The 27,513-nt window shown below is 46.1% G+C and overlaps 1 protein-coding gene across 2 annotated transcripts in view; it reads left to right on the forward strand.

Annotated features, from left to right (window-relative positions):
• ARID1A (AT-rich interaction domain 1A) overlaps positions 1–27,513 on the forward strand; it is a 593,039-nt gene that overhangs the window by 328,749 nt on the left and 236,777 nt on the right. For both annotated transcript variants that reach the window (XM_069224049.1, XM_069224050.1), the window contains exons 9-12: positions 16,318–16,463; positions 16,550–16,662; positions 17,272–17,481; positions 17,623–17,827. In XM_069224049.1, the coding sequence (XP_069080150.1) occupies positions 16,318–16,463; positions 16,550–16,662; positions 17,272–17,481; positions 17,623–17,827 (674 nt within the window). The remainder of the gene's footprint in view (positions 1–16,317; positions 16,464–16,549; positions 16,663–17,271; positions 17,482–17,622; positions 17,828–27,513) is intronic.

Consider the following 27,513-nt stretch of genomic DNA (forward strand, 5'->3'; position numbering starts at 1 on the left):
TATCTACAACCACACGTGCCATGGAACGGAAAATGTTACTTACCCAGTGGACTTGTGTTTGTGACATGTAGTGCTGTGGATTCACTTGCGCCCTCCCTCCTCCCCGGGAGACTGTGGTCATTGTAGTAGAATATTTCTACAAATACTGAACATATGTGTATACACTGCATGGACATTATATAGCCCATGCGCAATATCACCGAGAGGAGGAGTCACTCGATCTCGTGACTCAAAAAAAGCTTTTTAGAAGAAAACCAACTTGTAACACTCCGAGCATAACACTAGATGGCGATATATGCACAGCATGTGAATCTGCAGCACTACATGCCACGAACAGATGTACACTGGGTAAGTGATATTTTCCTTACATATGTAAATATATTAATGTACATACATACATACATACATGTGTATACACATCTTACCTCACACGCCTGCATGAAAACAATCTAACAAAGGACTCAATGCCCATGCACACTATCACTGAGAGGAAGAGCCACTTGATCTTGTGACTTGAAAAGATACTTCGAACAAAAACAACTTGCAACACTCCTAGCTTAGCACTTTATGGTAGACTTATGCGAAGCATGTGAATCTACAGCACTAGATGTCACAAACAGATGTTTACTGGGTAAGTAACATTTTCCTTACTAAAGGTGAGTAACGTTTTGTCTGTGATATCAGAACTAAGAGTAATTACATAGGATGTTGTATTGTAGATATGCAATTTCATAGGGACCACTAGGACTGCAACTTGATCTGAATTGCAAAATAAAGGTAGCTACATTTTTCACTTGGTGATAGTGTTAATTATGGAGTTAATTCTTAGGAAATAGGTTTGTTGTTATATCCTTATTGACTTTAAACACTTTAATTCAATTTGGTGAAAGTTATAAAAGTTGGATTATTGAAAGCAACTGGAAACGTCTTGCAGAGCACATAACCAGATTGGATGTTATGTTCAATAAACATAAACAAGTATTGAAATTATATTAATACCTTTCATATTAAGTTATTACAGGTAAAATGGGTATCAATCAGAATAATACCAAATATTCTTCAAAGAGAGGTACAATTGACTATAGAATAAAGACTCTTAGCAGTGACTTCCTGTAGGAAGTTGGCTCTGTATGTGCTATTTCAAAGTAAGGAATAGCATGCACAGAGTCCAAGGGTTCCCCTTAGAGGTAAGATAGTGGCAAAAAGAGATAATACTAATGCTCTATTTTGTGGTAGTGTGGTCGAGCAGTAGGCTTATCAAAGGAGTAGTGTTAAGCATTTGTTGTACATACACACAGGCAATAAATGAGGAACACACACTCAGAGACAAATCCAGGCCAATAGGTTTTGTTATAGAAAAATATATGTTCGATGGCATCTGTCGCTGTAGATACGCATGTTCTGCAATAGCTCGCCATCTGGTGTTGGGCCGGAGTGTTACAAGTTGTTTTTCTTCGAAGAAGTCTTTCGAGTCACGGGACCGAGTGACTCCTCCTTTTGTCTCCATTGCGCATGGGCGTCGACTCCATCTTCGATTGTTTTTTTTCCGCCATCGGGTTCGGACGTGTTCCTGTCGCTCCGAGTTTCGGAACGGAAAAAATAGTTAATTTCGGAAGATTTTCGTCGGTATTGTTGCGTTCGGGATCGGCGTACTTAGATTCAACACCGCATCGAAGATCGAAGAGCTCCGGTGCCCTTCGGGGTAGTTTTTCGATCCTCCGTTGGGGCCTGGTCGGCCCGACCGCGTGCTGAGGAACGCCGATGGAACGGACCCCGTTCCGTTTCTGCCCCAAATGCCACAATAAATACCCCTACACAGACCAACACTTGGTCTGCAACCTGTGCCTGTCACCTGAGCACAGCGAAGACACCTGCGAGGCCTGTCGTGCGTTCCGGTCCCGAAAAACACTCCGAGACCGTCGAGCCAGAAGACTTCAAATGGCGTCCGCACCGACAGCCCGACGGGAGTTCGAGGAACAGGAAGAGGAAGGTACCTTCTCGATCCAAGACTCAGACTCCGAAGGATTCGACGATACACAAACCGTGAGTAAGACATCGAAAACCACACAAAGAAACATTTACAAGGCCCAGGGGACGCCACTGCCACCAGGCCATGGCTCGACCCATAAATTCGGTGACCGACCGTCGGCACCGAAAAAGGCCCAAACAGTGCCGAGATCGTCCGACTCCGGTCGAGACACCGGCACGCAGCCTTCTCGGGACCGAGAAAGTGCTGGAGACAAGCCTCGACACCGAGATGCCGGTGTGGACACGGCTCGACGCCGAGACAGCGGCACCGAAACAGATCGACGCCGAGAGGTTTCGTCCCCGAAAAGAAAAAAAGTCACCTCGGAGCCGAAAAAACACGCAGACAAAGTTTCGATGCCGAAACAAACTGCAAGCGACCCAGCTTCGGGCTCTTATACAGAAGAGCACTCGCTAACCTCCCAAATGCAAAAGCATAGGTTTGAGGAAGAGCTACAAGCAACTGATGCGGACCATACGCAAAAGCGTATCTTCATTCAGCAGGGGACAGGAAAAATAAGCACCCTTCCCCCCATTAGGAGAAAGAGAAGGTTGGAGTTCCAGACGGAACAAGCACCACAACCAAAAGTGGTGAAAAGAGTTACACCACCACCCTCTCCTCCGCCCGTGATTAACGTTTCACCAGCACAAACGCCATCACACTCCCCAGCTCACACCACCATGAGCCAGGGTGACCAAGACCAGGACGCATGGGACCTATACGACGCCCCAGTGTCAGATAACAGCCCAGAGGCATACCCTACAAAACCATCTCCACCAGAAGACAGCACCGCGTACTCTCAGGTGGTGGCTAGAGCAGCACAATTTCACAACGTAAGCCTCCACTCAGAACAGGTCGAGGATGATTTCTTGTTCAACACACTCTCCTCCACCCACAGCTCCTACCAAAGCCTGCCTATGCTCCCTGGTATGCTCCGGCACGCAAAAGACATATTTAAGGACCCGGTCAAAAGTAGGGCAATCACACCAAGGGTGGAAAAAAAGTATAAGCCGCCTCCTACGGACCCGGCTTTCATCACAACACAGCTGCCACCAGACTCTGTTGTTGTAGGAGCAGCTAGGAAAAGGGCCAACTCTCACACTTCTGGAGATGCACCACCCCCAGATAAAGAAAGCCGCAAGTTCGATGCAGCTGGTAAGAGAGTCGCAGCACAAGCTGCAAACCAGTGGCGCATCGCGAACTCCCAGGCACTACTTGCACGCTATGACAGAGCCCACTGGGACGAGATGCAACATCTCATTGAACATCTGCCCAAAGACTTCCAAAATAGGGCAAAACAAGTGGTTGAGGAGGGACAGACCATCTCCAACAACCAGATCCGTTCCTCCATGGACGCTGCAGATACAGCTGCACGGACAATTAATACATCTGTAACTATCAGAAGGCATGCATGGCTCCGAACGTCTGGATTTAAACCAGAGATTCAACAAGCAGTTCTCAATATGCCTTTTAATGAAAAAGAACTGTTCGGTCCAGAAGTGGACACAGCGATTGAGAAACTCAAAAAAGATACAGACACTGCCAAAGCCATGGGCGCACTCTACTCCCCGCAGAGCAGAGGGAATTACAGCACATTCCGTAAAACGCCCTTTCGAGGGGGGTTTCGGGGTCAAAGCACACAAGCCAGCACCTCACAAGCAACACCGTCCACTTACCAGGGACAGTATAGAGGAGGTTTTCGGGGACAATATAGAGGAGGGCAATTCCCTAGAAATAGAGGGAGATTTCAAAGCCCCAAAACCCCTACTACTAAACAATGACTCACATGTCACTCACCCCCTCCACACAACACCAGTGGGGGGAAGAATAGGTCATCATTACAAAGCATGGGAGGAAATCACTACAGACACTTGGGTTCTAGCAATTATCCAACATGGTTATTGCATAGAATTTCTACAATTCCCTCCAAACATACCACCAAAAGCACAAAATTTAACAACACACCATTCCAATCTCCTGGAGATAGAAGTGCAGGCACTATTGCAAAAGAATGCAATCGAATTAGTGCCAAACACACAAATAAACACAGGAGTTTACTCACTGTACTTTCTGATACCAAAGAAGGACAAAACGCTGAGACCAATCCTAGACCTCAGAGTAGTGAACACTTTCATCAAATCAGACCACTTCCACATGGTCACACTACAAGAAGTATTGCCATTGCTAAAACTGCACGACTACATGGCAACTTTAGACCTCAAGGATGCTTATTTCCATATACCAATACACCCATCGCACAGGAAATACCTAAGGTTTGTATTCAAAGGAATACATTACCAATTCAAGGTACTGCCTTTCGGATTAACAACCGCACCAAGAGTCTTTACCAAATGTCTAGCAGTGGTCGCAGCACACATAAGAAGGCAGCAAATACATGTGTTCCCATATCTAGACGACTGGCTAATCAAAGCCCATTCGTTAATAGAGTGCTCAAATCACACAAATCATATCATACAAACCCTCTTCAAACTAGGGTTCACCGTCAATTTCACAAAATCCAAAATTCTGCCACGCAAGGTACAACAATACCTGGGAGCCATAATAGACACATCAAAAGGAGTAGCCACTCCGAGTGCACAAAGAATTCAAAATTTCAACACCATCATACAACGCATGTATCCAACACAAAAGATACAGGCAAAGATGGTATTACAACTCCTAGGCATGATGTCATCATGCATAGCCATTGTCCCAAACGCAAGACTGCACATGAGGCCCTTACAACAATGCCTAGCATCACAGTGGTCTCAAGCACAGGGTCACCTTCTAGATCTGGTGTTAATAGACCGCCAAACTTACCTCTCGCTTCTGTGGTGGAACAACATAAATTTAAACAAGGGGCGGCCTTTCCAAGACCCAGTGCCACAATACGTAATAACAACAGATGCTTCCATGACAGGGTGGGGAGCACACCTCAATCAACACAGCATACAAGGACAATGGAACGTACATCAAACAAAACTGCATATCAATCACCTAGAACTTCTAGCAGTTTTTCAAGCACTAAAAGCTTTCCAACCAATAATAGTTCACAAATACATTCTCGTCAAAACAGACAACATGACAACAATGTATTATCTAAACAAGCAGGGAGGGACGCACTCCACGCAGTTAAGCCTGCTAGCACAAAAAATTTGGCATTGGGCAATTCACAACCAAATTCGCCTAATTGCACAGTTTATACCAGGGATACAAAATCAACTCGCAGACAATCTCTCTCGAGATCACCAACAGGTCCACGAATGGGAAATTCACCCCCAAATTCTGAACACTTATTTCAAACTCTGGGGAACACCTCAGATAGACTTGTTTGCGACAAGGGAGAACGCAAAATGCCCAAACTTCGCATCCAGGTACCCACACAAACAATCCCAAGGCAATGCCCTATGGATGAACTGGTCAGGGATATTTGCTTACGCTTTTCCTCCTCTCCCTCTCCTTCCTTACCTGGTAAACAAACTCAGTCAAAGCAAACTCAAACTCATATTGATAGCACCAACTTGGGCAAGGCAACCCTAGTACACAACGCTGCTAGACCTATCAGTGGTACCCTGCATCAAATTGCCCAACAGGCCAGATCTGTTGACACAGCACAACCAAAAGATCAGACACCCAGATCCAGCATCGCTGAATCTAGCAATCTGGCTCCTGAAATCCTAGAATTCGGGCACTTACAACTTACCCAAGAATGTATGGAAGTCATAAAACAAGCAAGAAGGCCATCCACCAGGCACTGCTATGCAAGTAAATGGAAGAGGTTTGTTTGCTACTGCCATATTAATCAAATACAACCATTACACACAACTCCAGAACATGTAGTGGGTTACTTGCTTCACTTACAAAAATCTAACCTAGCTTTCTCTTCCATTAAGATTCACCTTGCAGCAATATCTGCATACCTGCAGACTACCTATTCAACTTCCCTATATAAAATACCAGTCATTAAAGCATTCATGGAGGGCCTTAGGAGAATTATACCACCAAGAACACCACCTGTTCCTTCATGGAACCTAAATGTTGTCCTAACTAGACTTATGGGTCCACCTTTTGAACCCATGCACTCCTGCGACATACAGTTCCTAACCTGGAAGGTGGCATTTCTCATCGCCATTACTTCCCTGAGAAGAGTAAGCGAGATTCAGGCGTTTACTATACAGGAACCTTTTATACAACTACACAAAAATAAAGTCGTCCTAAGGACCAATCCTAAATTTTTGCCAAAGGTTATTTCACCGTTCCATCTAAATCAAACAGTGGAACTTCCAGTGTTCTTTCCACAGCCAGATACCGTAGCTGAAAGGGCACTACATACATTAGATGTCAAAAGAGCATTAATGTATTACATTGACAGAACAAAGAACATCAGAAAGACTAAACAACTCTTTATTGCATTTCAAAAACCTCATGCAGGAAACCCAATTTCAAAACAAGGTATAGCCAGATGGATAGTTAAATGCATCCAAATCTGCTACCTTAAAGCTAAACGACAGCTGCCCATTACACCAAGGGCACACTCAACCAGAAAGAAAGGTGCTACCATGGCCTTTCTAGGAAACATCCCAATGCAAGAAATATGTAAGGCAGCCACATGGTCTACGCCTCACACATTCACCAAGCACTACTGTGTAGACGTGTTATCCGCACAACAAGCCACAGTAGGTCAAGCTGTATTAAGGACATTATTTCAGACTACTTCCACTCCTACAGGCTGATCCACCGCTTTTGGGGAAATAACTGCTTACTAGTCTATTGCAGAACATGCGTATCTACAGCGACAGATGCCATCGAACTGAAAATGTCACTTACCCAGTGTACATCTGTTCGTGGCATCAGTCGCAGTAGATTCGCATGTGCCCACCCGCCTCCCCGGGAGCCTGTAGCAGTTTGGAAGTTACCTTCAATTATTTATATATGTATCATCTCAACCTTAAATAGGTGCATACTTAGTCACTCCATTGCATGGGCACTATTACTACAATTCAACTCCTACCTCACCCTCTGCGGGGAAAAACAATCGAAGATGGAGTCGACGCCCATGCGCAATGGAGACAAAAGGAGGAGTCACTCGGTCCCGTGACTCGAAAGACTTCTTCGAAGAAAAACAACTTGTAACACTCCGGCCCAACACCAGATGGCGAGCTATTGCAGAACATGCGAATCTACTGCGACTGATGCCACGAACAGATGTACACTGGGTAAGTGACATTTTCATTTCTTAGTTTATTTTAAGAACCCCAGGTTCAAATTCTACATGTAATATCTCATTTGAAAGGTATTGCAGGTAAGTACTTCAGGAACTTTTAAATCATTACATTAGCATGTATACTTTTTACATAAAACACAATAAGCTGTTTTAAAAGTGGACACTGTGCAATTTTCACAGTTCCTGGGGGAGGTAAAGTATTGTTAGGTTTCACAGGTAAGTAAGTCATTTACAGGTTTCAGTTTTTGGTCCAAGGTAGCCCACCGTTGGGGGTTCAGAGCAACCCCAAAGTTACCACACCAGCAGCTCAGGGCCGGTCAGGTGCAGAGGTCAAAGAGGTGCCCAAAACACATAGGCTTCAATGGAGAGAAGGGGGTGCCCCAGTTCCGGCCTGCCAGCAGGTAAGTACCCGCGTCTTCGGAGGGCAGACCAGGGGGGTTTTGTAGGGCACCGGGGGGGACACGAGTCAGCACAAAAAGTACACCCTCAGCAGCGCGGGGGCGGCCGGGTGCAGTGTGCGAACACGCGTCGGGTTTACAATGGTTTTCAATGAGAGATCAAGGGATCTCTTCAGCGGTGCAGGCAGGCAAGGGGGGGGGGCTCCTCGGGGTAGCCACCACCTGGGCAAGGGAGAGGGCCTCCTGGGGGTCACTCCTGCACAGGAGTTCCGTTCCTTTAGGTGCTGGGGGCTGCGGATGCAGGGTCTTTTCCAGCCGTCGGGAAATAGAGTTCAGGCAGTCGCGGTCAGGGGGAGCCTCGGGATTCCCTCTGCAGGCGTCGCTGTGGGGGCTCAGGGGGGACAACTTTGGTTACTCACGGTCTCGGAGTCGCCGGAGGGTCCTCCCTGAGGTGTTGGTTCTCCATCAGTCGAGTCGGGGTCGCTGGGTGCAGTGTTGCAAGTCTCACGCTTCTTGCGGGGAGTTGCAGGGGTCTTTAAATCTGCTCCTTGAAACAAAGTTGCAGTTCTTTTGGAGCAGTGCCGCTGTCCTCGGGAGTTTCTGGTCTTTCTTGAAGCAGGGCAGTCCTCAGAGGATTCAGAGGTCGCTGGTCCCTTGGAAAGCGTCGCTGGAGCATAGTTCTTTGGAAGGCAGGAGACGGGCCGGTAGGACTGGGGCCAAAGCAGTTGGTGTCTTCTGTTCTTCCTCTGCAGGGGTTTTTCAGCTCGGCAGTCTTCTTCTTGTAGTTTCAGGAATCTAAATTCTTAGGTTCAGGGAAGCCCTTAAATACTAAATTTAAGGGCGTGTTTAGGTCGGGGGGGGTTAGTAGCCAATGGCTACTAGCCCTGAGGGTGGGTACGCCCTCTTTGTGCCTCCTCCCAAGGGGAGGGGGTCACATCCCTAATCCTATTGGGGAATCCTCTATCTGCAAGATGGAGGATTTCTAAAAGTTAGTCACTTCAGCTCAGGACACCTTGGGGGCTGTCCTGACTGGCCAGTGACTCCTCCTTGTTATTCTCATTATTTCCTCCGGCCTTGCCGCCAAAAGTGGGGGCCGTGGCCGGAGGGGGCGGGCAACTCCACTAGCTGGAGTGTCCTGCGGTGCTGGAACAAAGGGGTGAGCCTTTGAGGCTCACCGCCAGGTGTTACAGCTCCTGCCTGGGGGAGGTGTTAGCATCTCCACCCAGTGCAGGCTTTGTTACTGGCCTCAGAGTGACAAAGGCACTCTCCCCATGGGGCCAGCAACATGTCTCGGATGTGACAGGCTGCTGGAACCAGTCAGCCTACACAGATAGTCGGTTAAGGTTTCAGGGGGCACCTCTAAGGTGCCCTCTGGGGTGTGTTTCACAATAAAATGTACACTGGCATCAGTGTGCATTTAGTGTGCTGAGAAGTTTGATACCAAACTTCCCAGTTTTCAGTGTAGCCATTATGGTGCTATGGAGTCCGTGTTTGACAGACTCCCAGACCATATACTCTTATGGCTACCCTGCACTTACAATGTCTAAGGTTTGGCTTAGACACTGTAGGGGCACAGTACTCATGCACTGGTGCCTTCACCTATGGTATAGTGCACCCTCCCTTAGGGCTGTAAGGCCTACTAGAGGGTGACTTATCTATACTGCATAGGCAGTATGAGGTTGGCATGGCACCCTGAGGGGAGTGCCATGTCGACTTACTCGTTTTGTTCTCACCAGCACACACAAGCTGTCAAGCAAGTGTCTGTGCTGAGTGAGGGGTCCCCAGGGTGGCATAAGATATGCTGCAGCCCTTAGAGACCTTCCCTGGCATCAGGGCCCTTGGTACCAGGGGTACCAGTTACAAGGGACTTACCTGGATGCCAGGGGGTGCCAATTGTGGAATCAAAAGTACAGGTTAGGGAAAGAACACTGGTGCTGGGGCCTGGTTAGCAGACCTCAGCACACTTTCAATTCAAAACATAGCATCAGCAAAGGCAAAAAGTCAGGGGGTAACCATGCCAAGGAGGCATTTCCTTACACTTCCTATTGGCAAATTTCTTTCAGAAATACCATTGTGACTGAGTATTTGTTTTTCCAAAACCTTCTTAAGGCTACTGTAGATTCTCCCAGTGAAAGGCAGAATTATGCAAACCCTGTTAATGTACAAGTGCGAAGCTGCGAAACCAGTGTTTAAGTTAAATAAAAGTTTCTTTGTTGGGCACATGAAGGTTATTAAATTTGCATGCTTATAAAAATAGCAACCTCCCTAGTGAGATTAGTTCTAAGTGATATGAAGCTGACATGCTTATGTAATTTTATGTACAATTGTAAATGCGTGGCTGTCGATACACATGCTTTGCATTTGCATAAGCTCGCCATCTAGTGTTGGGTCCGGAGTGGTACAACTTGTTTTTCTTCGAGGAAGCTTTTCAGCTCACAAGATCGAATGATGACGCCTCTCGGTGATATTGCGCATGAGCATCGAGTCCTTTGTTAGATTGTTTTCTCTCCGCCATCGGGCTTGGACGTGTGTTCCTCTCACTCTGAGTTCTCGGCTCGATACAATTTTCTCCCTGTCTATCCCGATAGCGACTCCCCTGACCTTTGAGTGTCTGCGCCCTTCTTTGGGCCTGCATCCTCCATGTGGCATCCAGCTATTCAGACCTGATGAAACGGACTACATTTCACTTTTGCCCTCAATGCGATTCCAAATTTCCCCACAACGATCAACACCAGGTGTTTAATTTGTGTGCCTAACCCGACCACAAAGAGCAAACCTGCGATGTGTGTCAATCTTTTTGGTCGAAGAAGACACTTGGAGACAGGCGAGCTCCTCGACTAGAAATTACATCTCGGACTCCAGACGACACACCAGACATCTTCGGGGAGGAACACGCACAGGAGGAGCTGGAGCAAGAAGAGGCTTTCTAGATCCAAGACTCCAACTCAGACGTTCAGTCCGATATCAAGAGCCAACCATTGCAGTCAATGCAGACCATGAGTACAAAGACCCATGCAGGCCGGACAAATACTGCTAAAGCTGCATCTAAAGAGGTTACTGGTCCACTACTGCCTTCTGGCCATGGTCTGAGCCGAGAAACAGCATTGGATGCCCTGCCCTTTGGCTCGGTACCAAAAAAAAAAAAAAAAGTGAAATCTTCGCCATTGACCTCTGTCTCTGGTAGCTCCACCTCGGCTCTGACTCAACCAAGTGCACACTGTGCTTTGGTACCAAGCACTTCAGGACCGACCAAAAAACTGGCCGCCTCTGTTTCACTGCTGACACCAACGCACTGATGAAAGGCCTCTGAGCCGAAAAGTTTTTTAAAAATCCACTTGTGCATTCTGAACAGTTTTCGACCACCCCTTCACCGTTGGTGCCAATTCTCGAAGTAATGGACCCCCAGCAGTGCCAACTTTATATTCATGAGGGAATAGGTTGTTAAATTACATCACCCTCTGTTCCTTTAAAGAGAAAATGTATTTTTCAAGAGGCGCTTGATACCTCTCCACCTCCAAAAAAGCCCACCAAAGATAAGGCTCCATCTTTCCTCAGCCTTCTCCTCAATACCCTCCACCACTAACTCCTTCTGCAGCTCCTTCTCCTCCACCAACACATCCCACTCCCTCGGGATTTACACCAGCAGACTCACCCCACATGGGTCTCATGACCTAGGAGACATTTTAGATGACTCAGATGGGTGGGACATATATGATCCAGATCCTGTTACGCCCAGTGATCCAAATCTCTACCCAGCTAGACCATCACCACATGAGGCTTCTACCTCATATCAACAAGTCATAGCTAGGGCAGCAGCTTTTCATAATGTACAGATGTACACTGATCCTATAGAGGAAGACTTTCTATTTGACACTCTTGCTACAACACAAAAAGAAAGTCAGTTCCTTCCCGTGCTCCCAGGCATGATCCAGCACACTAATGAGATCTTTAAGGAACTAGTAAGAGCACGCATTTTCACTCCCTGAGTTGCTAAAAAAATTTGTAAGGGCTGCACCTACAGACCCTTTTGTTCATAAAGGCTCAGGTTCCTCTTGATTCTATTGTTACGTCAACCTCCCGCAAAAGGGCCAATAGCCAATCTACAGGAGACACTCCACCTCTCAAGAAGGAAAATAAAAAGTTAGATGGAGCAGGTAAAAGGGTTACAGCTCAGGCAGCCAATCACTGGTGCATTGCTAACACACAGGCTTTGCTAGCATGATATGACAGGGCGCATTGGGATACCATAGAAGAGCTCCTTCAGTATCTTCCTGAGAAGCATTTTAAAAGGATTTGCAAAATTGTGGCAAAAGGACAAGCTAATACAAATAATTCCATTCATTGTGCTCTGGATGCTGCTGATACAGCCACACACAGCATTCATTTCAGCGTAATTTTAAGAAGTGTTGAACGTTCCTTTTGATAAAGAGCACCTGTTTGGGCCCACAAGTCGACACTACAGTAGAAAAATTGGAAAAAGGTAATGAAACCGCAAAAGCTATAGGGGCACTCCAAGCCACTACACCCCATGGTACTTTACATCGCCCAGGTTTTACAAGAGGGTTTAGGTCATCCTTTACAGACAGTCTTCTACATAAACCAAGGCTGCCTCCTAATCATAGACCAGAGGGGTTTATAGAGGTTCCTATAGAGGAAACAATAACAGAGGCAGAGGAAAGTCATCCACTTCTAGAGGCTCCGCCTCCACTGCCAAACAATGGTTGCCTCCACCTTCCTCCGCCGCACACCTCTCCTGTAAGGAGAAGACTTCAACATTTCTACGCAGTGGTCAAATACCACCACCGACCAGTGGGGTTCTTTCAGTTCCTCAAAATAGTTACCGTCTGGAGCTCATTTCCACTAAACCCCCTCGTACTCCCAAACTTTTACAGGAACATCTCACTCTTATCAAGAAAGAAGTGCAATCTCTTCTCCTCAAAAGGGCCAGTTCCATTAAGACATCAAGGTTCAGAAGTATATTCCCTGTACTTTCTTATACCTGAAAAGGACAGTTCACTCCGGCCATTTCTAGATCTGAGGCCGTTAAATCACTACATTCTATCAGAGCATATGAATGAGAAGAGGGCAGAGGCGATCACTGCTGCACCTTTGCACTCAATTACGTAGAAAGTTAGTCCATATGCATGTTGCGCGAGTCTTGAGGACCAACCCCCTAATCCTCAAAACACCAGGAACAGATTCCTGGTAAGACAAACTTGGCGAAAGACTCAGCTTTCGTATATGTTCAGTGTTGTAAAATATAAAGAATTTTGTATTTCACATACCCTTATAAGATGCCACATTTATGATATTCCACCAGTCAAATCTTCATAAAAAATCTTTATTTGTTCTTGACGCTCATTATCCATAAATATATTCTTGTAGAAATCAAACTAGCCATAGCCAATGCTTTTCATTCTTACGGACTTCATCAGGGCTTTTTTTTTTTTTTTACTGTTTTTATGAAGATTTGACTGGTGGAATATCATAAATATGGCTTCTTATAAGGATATGTGATATACAAAAAAAAAAAATTTTTTTACAACATTAATCACATATGAGTGCGGAGTCTTTTGCCAAATTCTATCAGAGCACTTCCATATGGTCACTCTTCAGGATGTCATTCCCCTTTTCCAACAAGGCAAGTCATCACTAGATCTAAAAGATGTTTATTTTCACATTCCCATACATCCAGCAAATACCTCAGATACGTGGATGCAGGAACACATTACCAGTTCAAGGATTTACCTTTTGGAGGTCACAACCGCTCCCAGAGTATTCACCAAGTGTCTTGCAGTAGTTGCTGCACACTTCAGATGACAACACATTCATGTCTTCCCTTACTTGTTTGACTGGCTCATCAAAGCCAGCATGTTTACAACAATGTCAACACCACACTCAACTCGCAATCAATCTCCTACATTCTCTGGGATTCACGATCACTTATCTCAAATCCCATCTTCAACTCCTTCAGATACAACCTTGTCTAGGAGCATTACTCAATACGCAGTTGGGGCTAGCTTTTCCAAGCCCAGCCTGTGTTCAAACTTTTACCTTATTTGTCAATTAACAGAGAACCACCCATACACAGAGAGGACTTTCATATAACTGCTAGGGATGATGGCATCCTGCTTTGCCAACGTACCTTATGCCAGACTTGACATGCATCCCCTTCAACAGTGTCTCCCCTCAGTGGTCTCAGGCACAGGGTCAACTGGAAGGTTTAGTGTTGTTGGACCGCCAAGGTCACTGCTCTCTGCAATGGTGGAACACCACCAACCTTATGGAAGGACGGCCCTTTTTGGCCACTTTGCCTCGGATCATTCCCACAACAGACGCATCACAGACGGTTTGGGGAGCTCATGTCCAAAACCTCACAATGCAAGGTCTATGGGATATCACTCACCAGTCCATGCACATCAATTACCTGAAACTACAAGCAGTCTTTATAGCAATGAAGGCGTTCCTACCACACTGCAATGCAAAGTAGTACTAGTACGTATAGACAACTTGACTGCCATATATTATCTTCAAAAACAGGGTGGGGGCACGATCATCACAGCTGTTCCATCTTGAACAGACAATATGGACATGGACAATTTCATCACCACATTCACATAAAATGGCGCAGTATCTCCCAGGAACGGACAAGAATGGGAACTCCAAACTAAAGTTCTTCAGCTGTACTTTCTAAACTGGGGAACCCCTCAAATAGACATATTCGCCACAGCCCAAAACACAAAATGGCAACATTTTGCATCAAGGTACCCTCACCCTTTGTCCAAAGGCAATGCTCTATGGATGAGCTGGTCAGGAATATTTTCTCACACTTATCCGCCTCTTCCACTCATTCCCTTTGTAGTTCAGAAACTCAGACAAGCTTCCCTCACCGTGATAGTTGTAGCTCCTACATGGACCCGACAACCATGGTTCACAACACTTCTGGATCTCTCACTAATTTCACACCAGAAGCTCTCCAACAGGCGGACCTTTTAACACAGAATCAAGGGCAAATAAGACATCCGCACCCCAAGTCACTCAACCTATCAGTATGGCTCATAGAGTTTGGATATTTCCATCTACCAAGGAAATATATGGACATTCTTGAAAAAGCACGTAGACCTACAACTAGGCAATGTTATATAGCAAAGTGGAAATGCTTTAGCTGCTACTGCCAACTAAAAAACACCCTCTTGAGCCAACCATTCAAGTGATTTTTACTTACTGCATTTACAAAAAGCTAATTTAGCTTACACATCCATTCCACTTCATTTAGAAGCTATAACTGCATATCTTTAAAACAGACAGCATATTTCTTTATTTAGAGTTCCAGCCATTAAAGCATTGATGGATGGTCTTAAGCGAGCCATTCCACCAAGGGTACCTCCAGCACCTTCCTGGCACCTTAACATTATTCTCACAAGGCCCATGGGTCTCCCTTTTGAGCCCTACATGCTTGTCCCTTGCAATTCCTATGATGGAAGGTAGCTTTTCTGATGGCTGTTGCTTCCCTTATACGTGTGAATGTGCCCTAGGCTTCAACCTTGGAAGAACCAATCTTCCAAATTTATAGAGATAAAGTAGTTCTTCAAACTAACCCCAAATTCCTTTCAAAGGTAGTTTCACAATTTCATATCACTCTATCAATAGAATTACCAGTTGTTTTTTTCCCCACAACCTGATTCTGTAGCAGAAAGGGCTCTACACGCTCTTGATGTTAAAAAGACTCTTATGTACTATATAGATAGATCCAAACACTTCAGAAAAAGTAAACTTTTCAATACCCCACAAAGGAAACTCCATATCAAAAACTGGTATAGTCAAATGTATGCAAACTTGCTATGCTAAAGCAAGACACTTAACTGTGACACCTAGAGCACACTTCACTAGGAAAAAGGGTGCTTCAATGGCATTTATGGGTAACATACCTATAGAAGATATTTGTAAAGCAGCCACATGGTCTTCGCCACAATGCACTATTATGTAGATGTACCAGCACTTCAACAAGCCAATGTTGGGCAGGCAGTTTCCAAACAATTGCAACTCCCTCATGCTGGCCACCACTTTATGGAGGGCCTGCATTACAATTTGTTCAAAGCATGTGTATCTACAGCCACACATGCCATCGAAAAAAAAATGTTACTTACCAGTAAACATCTGTTCGTGGCATATAGTGCTGTAGATTCACATGAGCCCTCCCTCGTCCCCGGACGCCTACTGCTGTTGCAATTGTTAACATGTAAATATTGTACATATGTAGATAAATTGCATGGAAATAACTTTCTCTCTTATTCTCTTCACACTTTTTTATTCTCCCGCCTGCGGACAAAACAATCTAACAAAGGACTCAGTGCCCATGCGCAGTATCACTTAGAGGAGTCACTCGATCCCGTGACTCCAAAAGCTTCTTCGAAGAAAAACAAGTAGTGCCAGTCAGGACCCAACTCTAGAAGGCGACCTTAAGCAAGTGCAACAAATGTGAATCTACAGCACTACATGCCTCAAACATATGTCTAATGGTAAGTAACATTTTCCTTTCGAAGCTTATTTAGCGAAACTGCAAATAAAGTTGTCTCTTCATATATGTTAAAGTAACAGGAGGTGTTGACACTAATTTGGACACAATAGCCAACTGTAAGCATACCTGCTTTTTACTTCTTACATTCCAGGTCACCTGGTTATCCAAACATGAACCAAGGGGGTATGATGGGGACTGGACCTCCTTATGGACAAGGGATGAACAGTATGGCGGGAATGATGAATCAGCAAGGCCCACCTTATTCTATTGGGGGCAACATGGTTAACAATGTGGCAGGTAAGCAACACCTATGCATTGCTTTAAATGTCTTAAGGCATTCTCAGGTGTGCATATGTCTCTTACATGTGTTCCTTCTTCTCTAGGGATGGCTGGCAGCCCTGAGTTGATGGGCCTTGGACCTGACGTCAAAATGACACCAGCACCAAAAATGAACAACAAAGCTGATGGCACTCCTAAATCTGAGCCCAAGTCTAAGGTACAACCTTCTGTGTGTGTGTGTTTGTAGATAAAAAGTCTAAGGCAGGGGATTGAATGCTGTGTTTGATGTGAGTGATATTAGACATAAGTGTGACATGCATCTGATGCAGATGGGTATGTCTTGACACCTTAGTTGTAGATGTGCCAGTCAGCCACTACACATGCGAGGCCATCAGGTGCCATTAGTATCTGCTTTGGTGGGTCAGTGTTCAAGTGTGCTTTGCCAGATAAGAAGAGCATGCCCGGTGCAGTGGCCATACCTTCTGTGTTGTGTGTTAAAGATCTGTGAATTGTCAGGTGGCTGGTCTGCAGTCGTGCAGAGGTTCTGTCTGTTGAAGTTAGTGTGTGTCATTTTAGGGCAGACAGCAAATTTAGTGTAATGTGCCATGTGCATCTGGCTTGTCGGATGCATAGTTTATGCCTTGCCAGTCAATTTAAAGATGGTGATCATGCTGGTACCTGTGTACAATTCCTGAAACCAGATGGCTATTTGTTATAATCCCCTGCATTCTGACTTTTCTCTTTCCTCTTTTTGGGGCACGAGGCATAACACACTGATAGCCTTTTTAATGGGATTTGCACTTAGAATTTGCTAAAATTGTTTCAGAAATCCAACTCATCCACGACCACCAATGAGAAAATCACTAAGCTGTATGAGCTTGGAATGGAACCTGACAGGAAAATGTGGGTGGATCGTTACCTGTCCTTCACTGAAGAGAAAGCCATGGGAATGAACAATCTTCCTGCGGTGGGGCGCAAGCCCCTCGATCTCTACAGGCTCTATGTCTCTGTAAAGGAAATTGGAGGACTGACTCAGGTGAGTGTCTTAGCTGTTTACACACTTGTAGTTGTATTTTGACAAGAAGAGAAGATTCAGAGGGTCCATGCCTAATGGGTATTTAGGGCTGCAGCATGTAGAAATTGGTGAGTCTAATTTGCTTTTTTTTTTCCGTGTCAGGTCAACAAGAACAAAAAATGGAGGGAGCTGTCTACGAACTTGAACGTGGGTACCTCGAGCAGCGCAGCTAGCTCACTGAAGAAACAGTATATTCAGTGTCTCTATGCGTTTGAGTGCAAAATAGAGAGGGGTGAAGATCCACCACCAGATATCTTTGCAGCTGCTGATGCTAAGAAGGCTGCAAAAATTCAGCCCCCCTCTCCTGGTGAGTGTGCTTATTTGAGTTAATACCACGGCCACATTCATGCACATTCTAATGATATGTGCCATGCTATGCTAGGAATGGTGTGAGAATTCTGCCTCTTTATCTCTCTGAGTTTGCTGAAATGTTTTGTGTAGGAAGCTGGCCTGGTGTGTGGTGAGCACCTATGGTGTTGTCAACTTATACCAGGTCCAGGTATCCCCTATTAGTGAAGTCTAGGCAGTGTCTAGGAAGCCAGCGCTCTCTAGAGGTAGCTGTGGATGAGCAGCCAAGACCTATCTAGGAGACATGCAAAGCTTATAGCTGCAGCACTTACACACAAGAAAGAACCACATAGTGTTACAAAAATAAAGGTACTATATTATAGTAACACAAATGCCTGAATACTGAAAAGGCAATACCCCACCTGGCGGTAAGTAAATACACTACTATATATACATTAGCAATCAGTAACTAGCATAGAAAGCAATAGGCATTGGTAAATGCAATAGCAAATAGTGAGGTGTAGGAAAGTGCCCTCTTTCTTGGCATGGTTAACCCCATTTTCTGCCTGCTGTCAGTGTGTTTAACTGTGTCCACTGGGATCCTGCTAACCAGGGCCCCAATGGTTATGTTCTCTCCCTTCTAACTTGGTAACTATACCTTTTTCTCCCCACAATTGGCATGCTGGTATCCCCATGTGAGTCCCTAGTATATGGTACCTAGGTACCCAGGTCATTGGGGTACCAGGGGATCCCTATGGGTCGCAGCAGTTACTCTGCCACCCATAGGGAGCCCATACAAAGGGCTCTGCAGGTCTGCCATTGCAGTCTGCGTGAAAAGGGTGCATGCACCCATTTTCACCACAGGTCAATGCACCAGGTCACTATAAGTCACCCCTATGGTAGGCCCTCTCAGCGCAGAGGGCAGGGTGTAGGTACCTGTGTGTGAGGGCACCCCTGCACTAGCAGAGGTGCCCCCACAAACTCCAGGCCCATTTTCCTGGACTTTGTGAGTGCCAGAATGTCCTATGTACCTATGTCCAGCTACATAATGGTAACTCCGAACCTGGGCATGTTTGGTATCAAACATGTCCGAATCATACCCCAATACTGTTGAAAGTATTGGAAGTATGATTCCATGCACTCTGGGGTCCCCTTAGAGGACCCCCAACATTGCTACCAATGCCTGAAAACAGTGTGTTCGATGGCATCTGTCGCTGTAGATACACATGGTATGCATGAGCTCGCCATCTGGTGTTGGGTCGGAGTGTTACAAGTTGTTTTTCTTCGAAGAAGTGTTTTCGAGTCACGGGACCGAGTGACTCCACCTTCTGTGCTCATTGCGCATGGGCGTCGACTCCATCTTCGATTGTTTTCTTTCCGCCATCGGGTTCGGACGTGTTCCTGTCGCTCCGAGTTTCGGAACGGAAAGATAGCTGAAGACGGAAGATTTTCGACGGTATCGTTGCGATCCGGTTAGAGATAGACACATACGACGACGCGTTGAACATCGAAGCGCTTCGGTGCCCTTCGGGGTAGATTTCGGCACCCCGTCGGGGCCTAGTCGGCCCGACCGCGTGGAGGACAACGCCGATGGATCGGACCCCGTTTCGATTCTGCCCCGAATGCCACAACAAATATCCTTATACGGACCTACACTCGGTCTGTAATCTGTGCCTGTCACCCGAGCACAGCGAAGAATCCTGTGAGGCCTGTCGGGCGTTCCGGTCCCGAAAAACTCTGCGCGACCGTCGAGCGAGAAGACTGCAGATGGCGTCCACGCCAAAAGAGCGTCGACAGTTCGAGACAGAAGAGGAACAGGAGGAATCCTTTTCCATCCAGGATTCAGACTCCGACGAGCTACACTCTACAAGAACTGTGAGTAAGACGTCGAGATCAAACCTTAAAAAAGGAAAGAAGGCCCAGGGGACGCCACTGCCAACCGGCCATGGCTCCACCCAAATTCTCGGTGACCAACAATCGGCACCGAAAAAGGCCCATTCAGTGTCGAGATCGTCCGACTCCGGTCGAGACACCGGCACGCAGCCTCCTCGGGACCGAGAGAGTGCTAAACAGAAGCATCGACACCGAGAGTTCGGTGTCGACACGGATCGACGCCGAGACAGTGGCGCCGAAGACCATAGAGGCCAAGAATTTCCGGCACAGAAAAAGAGGAAGGTTACCTCGGAGCCGAAAAAACAACCGACAGGGTTTTCGGAGCCGAAAAAAGCGACATCAGACCCTGTTTCTGGCTCCTACACTGAAGAGCATTCTATGTCTTCTCAAATGAAGAAACATAGATTTGAACAAGAACTGCAATCCACTGACGTGGATCACACGCAAAAGCGTATCTTTATTCAGCAGGGGACTGGGAAGATCAGTACCCTTCCACCTGTCAAACGAAAGAGAACGCTTCAGTTTACTCCTCAGCAACAAACAGCACAAAAGGTAACACCTCCTCCCTCGCCTCCACCTGTAACTCCGGCTTCGCCAACTTACACCCCGTCACATTCGCCAGCTCACACCGCCATGAGCCACGATGACCAAGATCAGGATGCGTGGGACTTGTACGACGCACCAGTGTCTGATAACAGCCCAGACACATACCCAACTAGGCCATCACCACCGGAAGACAGCACAGCCTACTCACAAGTGGTGGCTAGAGCAGCACTATTCCATAATGTGGAACTACACTCGGAACAAGTAGAGGATGATTTTTTATTTAACACCCTCTCTTCAACCCACAGCTCCTACCAAAGCCTGCCGATGCTCCCAGGCATGCTACGCCATGCAAAGGACATTTTCAAGGAGCCAGTTAAAAGTAGGGCAGTGACGCCTAGGGTGGACAAGAAGTATAAGGCGCCTCCTACGGACCCTGTATTCATCACCTCTCAGCTGCCACCAGACTCTGTGGTGGTAGGGGCTGCCAGAAAAAGGGCAAACTCACACACTTCTGGGGATGCACCTCCCCCAGATAAAGAAAGTAGGAAGTTCGATGCAGCCGGGAAGAGGGTTGCTGTCCAAGCAGCAAACCAGTGGCGCATCGCAAATTCACAAGCGCTGCTAGCGCGATACGACAGAGCCCACTGGGATGAGATGCAGCATCTCATTGAACATCTCCCAAAAGATCTGCAAAAAAGAGCAAAACAGGTTGTTGAGGAGGGTCAAAACATTTCCAACAATCAAATACGCTCCTCCATGGATGCAGCAGACACGGCCGCAAGAACCATTAATACGTCGGTTACCATCCGTAGGCACGCATGGCTCAGAACGTCTGGATTCAAGCCAGAAATTCAGCAGGCAGTGCTTAACATGCCAGTAAACGAAAAACTTCTGTTCGGTCCGGAGGTCGACACAGCCATAGAAAAGCTCAAGAAGGACACTGACACTGCCAAAGCCATGGGCGCACTCTATTCCCCGCAGGGCAGAGGATCTTATAACACCTTCCGCAAAACACCTTTTAGAGGAGGGTTTCGGGGTCAGGCCACACAAGCTAGCACCTCACAGTCCGCACCGCCCACCTACCAGGGACAGTACAGGGGAGGTTTTCGGGGCCAGTATAGAGGGGGGCAATTCCCTAGGAATAGGGGAAGATTTCAAAGCCCCAAAACCACTACCAACAAGCAGTGACTCACATGTCACACACCCCTCCCACACAACACCAGTGGGGGGGAGGATACGTCAATATTACGAAGCATGGGACAAAATAACTACAGACACATGGGTCCTAGCAATTATCCGGCATGGTTATTGCATAGAATTCCTGCAATTCCCTCCAGACATACCACCAAAATCACAAAATTTAACAAAATACCATTCACAGCTTCTAGAGATAGAAGTTCAAGCACTACTGCAAAAAAATGCAATAGAATTAGTACCAAGCACACAAATAAACACAGGAGTTTATTCACTGTACTTCTTGATACCAAAAAAGGACGAAACACTGAGACCAATTCTAGACCTCAGAGTAGTAAACACATTCATCAAATCAGACCATTTTCACATGGTCACACTACAAGAAGTGTTACCATTGCTCAAAAAACACAACTACATGACAACCCTAGACCTCAAGGACGCATATTTCCATATACCAATACATCAATCACACAGGAAATATCTAAGGTTTGTATTCAAAGGAATACATTACCAATTCAAAGTATTGCCTTTTGGTTTAACAACCGCTCCAAGAGTATTCACAAAATGCCTAGCAGTAGTCGCTGCACACATCAGAAGGCAGCAAATACATGTGTTCCCGTATCTAGACGACTGGCTAATCAAAACCAGTTCGCTCACACAATGCTCAAACCACACAAATCAAGTCATACAAACCCTCTACAAACTAGGGTTCACCGTCAACTTTGCAAAATCAAACATTCTGCCAAGCAAAGTACAGCAATATCTAGGAGCCATAATAGACACGACAAAAGGAGTAGCAACGCCAACTCCACAAAGGATCCACAATTTCAACAGGGTCATTCAACACATGTCTCCAAACCAAACAATACAAGCAAGAACAATACTACAGCTCCTAGGCATGATGTCCTCATGCATAGCCATTGTCCCAAACGCAAGACTGCACATGAGGCCCTTACAACAGTGCCTAGCCTCACAGTGGTCTCAAGCACAGGGTCACCTTCTAGATCTGGTGTTGCTAGACCGCCAAACTTACCTCTCGCTTCTATGGTGGAACAGTATAAATTTAAACATAGGGCGGCCTTTCCAAGACCCAGTGCCAGAGTACGTAATAACAACAGATGCTTCCATGACAGGGTGGGGAGCACATCTCAATCAACACAACATAAGAGGACAATGGAACATACATCAAACAAGACTGCATATAAATCATCTAGAATTATTAGCAGTTTTTCAAGCACTAAAAGCTTTCCAACCAATCATAACCCACAAATACATCCTTGTCAAAACAGACAACATGACAACGATGTATTATCTAAACAAACAAGGAGGAACACATTCAACGCAGTTAAGCTTGTTAGCTCAAAAAATATGGAAGTGGGCAATCCACCATCAGATTGGTCTAATAGCACAGTTTATTCCGGGGATCCAGAATCAGCTGGCAGACAATCTCTCTCGAGATCACCAGCAAGTCCACGAATGGGAAATCCACCCACAGATTCTGTACACCTACTTCACACTCTGGGGAACACCACAAATAGACTTATTTGCAACAAAAGAGAACGCAAAATGCCAAAACTTCGCGTCCAGATACCCACACAAGCAATCCCAAGGCAATGCCCTATGGATGAACTGGTCAGGAATATTTGCTTACGCTTTTCCTCCTCTCCCTCTCCTTCCTTACCTAGTAAACAAATTGAGTCAAAACAAACTCAAACTCATTTTAATAGCACCAACTTGGGCAAGACAACCCTGGTACACAACACTGCTAGATCTGTCTGTAGTACCACACATCAAACTGCCCAACAAACCAGATCTGTTAACGCAACACAACCAACAGATCAGACACCCGGACCCAGCATCGCTGAATCTAGCAATCTGGCTCCTGAAATCCTAGAATTCGGACACTTACAACTTAGCCAAGAGTGTATGGAAGTCATAAAGCAGGCCAGAAGGCCATCCACTAGACACTGCTACGCAAGTAAGTGGAAAAGATTTGTTTGGTACTGCCATCATAATCAGATACAACCGCTAGATGCAACTCCAAAACATATAGTAAATTACTTGCTCCATTTACAAAAAGCAAAGCTAGCCTTCTCTTCTATTAAAATACACCTTGCAGCAATATCTGCATACCTGCAAACTACCTATTCAACTTCCTTGTATAGGATACCAGTTATCAAAGCATTTATAGAAGGGCTTAAAAGAATTATACCACCAAGAACACCACCTGTTCCTTCATGGAACCTAAACGTGGTTCTAACAAGACTCATGGGCCCACCTTTCGAACCCATGCACTCTTGCGGAATACAATTCCTAACCTGGAAAGTTGCCTTTCTCATCGCCATTACATCTCTAAGAAGAGTAAGTGAAATTCAAGCGTTCACAACACAAGAGCCTTTTATACAAATACATAAAAATAAGGTCGTCCTACGACCTAATCCAAAATTTTTACCAAAAGTTATTTCACCATTCCATCTAAATCAAACGGTAGAACTACCAGTATTTTTCCCACAGCCAGATTCTGTGGCTGAAAGAGCACTACATACATTAGATGTCAAAAGAGCATTAATGTACTACATTGACAGAACAAAGAACATCAGAAAAACTAAACAGCTATTTATTGCATTCCAAAAACCTCATGCAGGTAACCCAATATCAAAACAAGGTATAGCCAGATGGATAGTTAAATGCATCCAAATCTGCTACCTTAAAGCAAAAAGACAACTGCCCATTACTCCCAGGGCACATTCAACAAGGAAAAAGGGTGCTTCAATGGCCTTTTTAGGAAACATCCCAATGCAAGAAATATGTAAGGCAGCCACTTGGTCTACGCCTCACACATTCACCAAACACTACTGTATAGATGTGCTATCCGCACAACAAGCTACAGTAGGTCAAGCTGTATTAAGAACTCTATTTCAGACAACTTCTACTCCTACAGGCTAAACCACCGCTTATGGGGAACTAACTGCTTACTAGTCTATGCATACCATGTGTATCTACAGCGACAGATGCCATCGAACTGAAAATGTCACTTACCCAGTGTACATCTGTTCGTGGCATCAGTCGCTGAGATTCACATGGACCCACCCACCTCCCCGGAAGCCTGTAGCAGTTCAGAAGTTACCTTCAATTTTGTACATTTGTATATATATTACTTAATCCTTTAATAGGTACATACTTACATTTTTCATTGCGCGGGCACTATTACTATAGTACAACTCCTACCTCACCCTCTGCGGGGAAAACAATCGAAGATGGAGTCGACGCCCATGCGCAATGAGCACAGAAGGTGGAGTCACTCGGTCCCGTGACTCGAAAACACTTCTTCGAAGAAAAACAACTTGTAACACTCCGACCCAACACCAGATGGCGAGCTCATGCATACCATGTGAATCTCAGCGACTGATGCCACGAACAGATGTACACTGGGTAAGTGACATTTTCATTTCATGGCTATTTAGGGGCTCTCTCTTGGGTGGGTCCTCAGATTCGTCTTGCAAGATTCCAGAAAAACTTCTCTACAACCTTACTTCGCCTTCTAGCCACTGGAAATGAAACTGGACCCTCCAGGAAGACACAATCTGCATCCACGAAGAAGACTCTTCCTGCAACGTTGTTTCCACTGCTCCTTCCAGCTTCTGCAACATTTCCCCGGCTGTGCCTCCTCTGAGGGCGGCAAGTCTTCAGTCTGCACGAGAAGGAAGGAGGAATCTCCCTTGGAGTGAAGGAGTCATTCCCCTGCATCTGCAGGCACCTACTGCAACGACGCCTGGCTGCGTGGATCGTCTCTCATTCTGAGTTCTGTGGATCCTCCATCATGTGTGGTGGTCCGGAGTAGTCCTCTTGGTTCTCTCTGCCAGCTGTTCAACCTTGTTGGAGGTAAGCCCTTGCCTTCCCCCGCGGGACAGTATCCCTGTGCACCTAGTCTCTTGCAGCTGCCAAGGCTTGTTTGCATCTCCTCCAGGGGAACTTCAGGCTACATACAGCTCCAGCCCTCAGCACTACTTCCTGTGACACACAGCCCTCTGCATGGTTCTCCTGCGGCATGGGACCCTTCTTCTGTGTGCCGTGTGGGCTCCTTCTGCAACTTGTGCCCCTGTCCTTTGGGACTCCTATGGGCACCGCCTTTGCTTCTGTAAGGGTCCCCTCTGATACCCCCTCCTGGGTTGAGTCCTCCTGGGCCTTGCTGGTCCCCGGCAGCTCATTTAGCAAACCATAACGTTTGCCTTTGCCAAAGCTTGTTTGTGTAATTCCTGCACCGACACCCGACTGCAATTCTCCTTCCAGCGTGGGACGTCATCTGCATCCCTCAGGAACTCCTCTCCATCTCCAGGGCTGCTGTGCTGACCTCCTTCTCATCACCGTCGACCAATTTCTGCAACTACAGCTGGGTGGGTGGTAGCACCTACTCCTCCTGGACTCCACTGTGACTCTTGGACTTGGTCTCCCTCTCTCCACAGGTCTTCCTCTCCAGGAATCCACCTCTGGTTTCTAGCAGTCCTGTCTGGGTGTCTTCTTTTCCTTCAATTTGAGCGGTTTGGGGAAACTCCAGTGATTTACTCCTGCTTTCCTGGTTGCGGAAGGGGGCAAGTACTGTTACTTACCTGTGTGGTTTTCTAGTACTCCCCGCTCCCCTCTACACATTCCACTTTCCTAGGTGGGGGTCCTGTGTTCGCATTCCATTTTTTTAGTATATGGTTTGGGCTCCCCTAGCGTCACTATTCGTTATCTATATCTGTCTATATCTGCACTGTTTTCTCACTTTATTCCTATTTCTGATTACTAGTATAGATATTTAGTGTGTTTAGATACCTCCTAAGGGAGTATTGCATTTTTAGCAAATTTGGTAGTTTGTCATTAAAATAAAGTAACTTCATTTTTGTAACATAGTGGGGTTTCTTTCATGTGTGCAAGTACTGTGTGACCACAGTGCTATTGCATGAACTTTGCACGTCTCCTAAATAAGCTGTGGCTGCTCATCCACAGCTACCTCTATAAAGCCTGGCTTCTAGACACTGCCTACACTTCACTAAGGGGGTATACCTGGACCTGGTATAAGGTGTAAGTACCTTAGATCCCCACACACACCAGGCCTAATTCCTACACTAGGTCTATGCCTGATGTGAGGCTAGAGGGGGACCTCTTAACCTTTCTTTCCAAAATGCCCGTGGAACTCATCACAACAGAGGGGCTAGACTAAACTGTGAGGAGAGGAGGCCCAAATTTTAACATTTTCCTAGAGTTTCTCTTTTAACATCCATCAGCAGAGAAGGAGGTATGGCTACAGTAGTCTCATTATGCAGTAAAGTACCCTCTTTTTGGCATGATTACCCTCATTTTTTGCCTGCTATCAGTGTGTTTGACTGTTTTCACGGGATCCTGCTAACCAGGACCCTAGTGATTGTCCTCTCTCCCTCTAAATTTGGTTGCTTAGGACTTTGCACACCCCACAATTGGCTTGCTGGTACCACCATATAAGTCCCTAGTAAATGGTACTTAGGTACCCAGTGCACTGGGGCACCAGGGGTTCCCCATAAACTGCATCATGTATTGTGCCTCCGTGGAAGCCCATGCAAAATGTGACTCCAGGCTTGCCATTGCATCCTGCGTGAAAAGGTGCATGCACCCTTTCACTACAGGTCACTGCACATACAAATTCCCCTTGTTAGAGGGCATCAATGTTTCTAGGAGGAAGCAAGAGTCTCCTTTCTCCTCCTCTAACTGGACCTTATAGGTTTCTGGAGCCCTCTTTCTGAGGGTTTTTTAGAGGGCTACGTGATGGGCTCTAAAAATAGTTGTCAACTCCTTCTGGTCAGTCGACATTGAGGTCCTGCCACGACTCTTCATCGAAACCTGCAGCTTCTTCGCCCCCTCTGAACTCGTAGAACTCTTCCAGTATTGCTGAGGCCTCAAGGGCAGACTGGTCACCTTCCGTCTCAGTTGACGACAAAGGCTTAGTAGGAATTTCGTTCAATTCCTTCATATCTTGCAGGACAGTAGCCATTTCAGCCTCAGGCCTTCTTTTTATCCGTTTAACCTCAAGCGCTTTTTGTTCGGCATCAACATCAT

The sequence above is a fragment of the Pleurodeles waltl genome, chromosome 3_1 (genome assembly GCF_031143425.1).
Source record: "Pleurodeles waltl isolate 20211129_DDA chromosome 3_1, aPleWal1.hap1.20221129, whole genome shotgun sequence".
In the NCBI taxonomy this organism is placed as follows: domain Eukaryota; kingdom Metazoa; phylum Chordata; class Amphibia; order Caudata; family Salamandridae; genus Pleurodeles; species Pleurodeles waltl.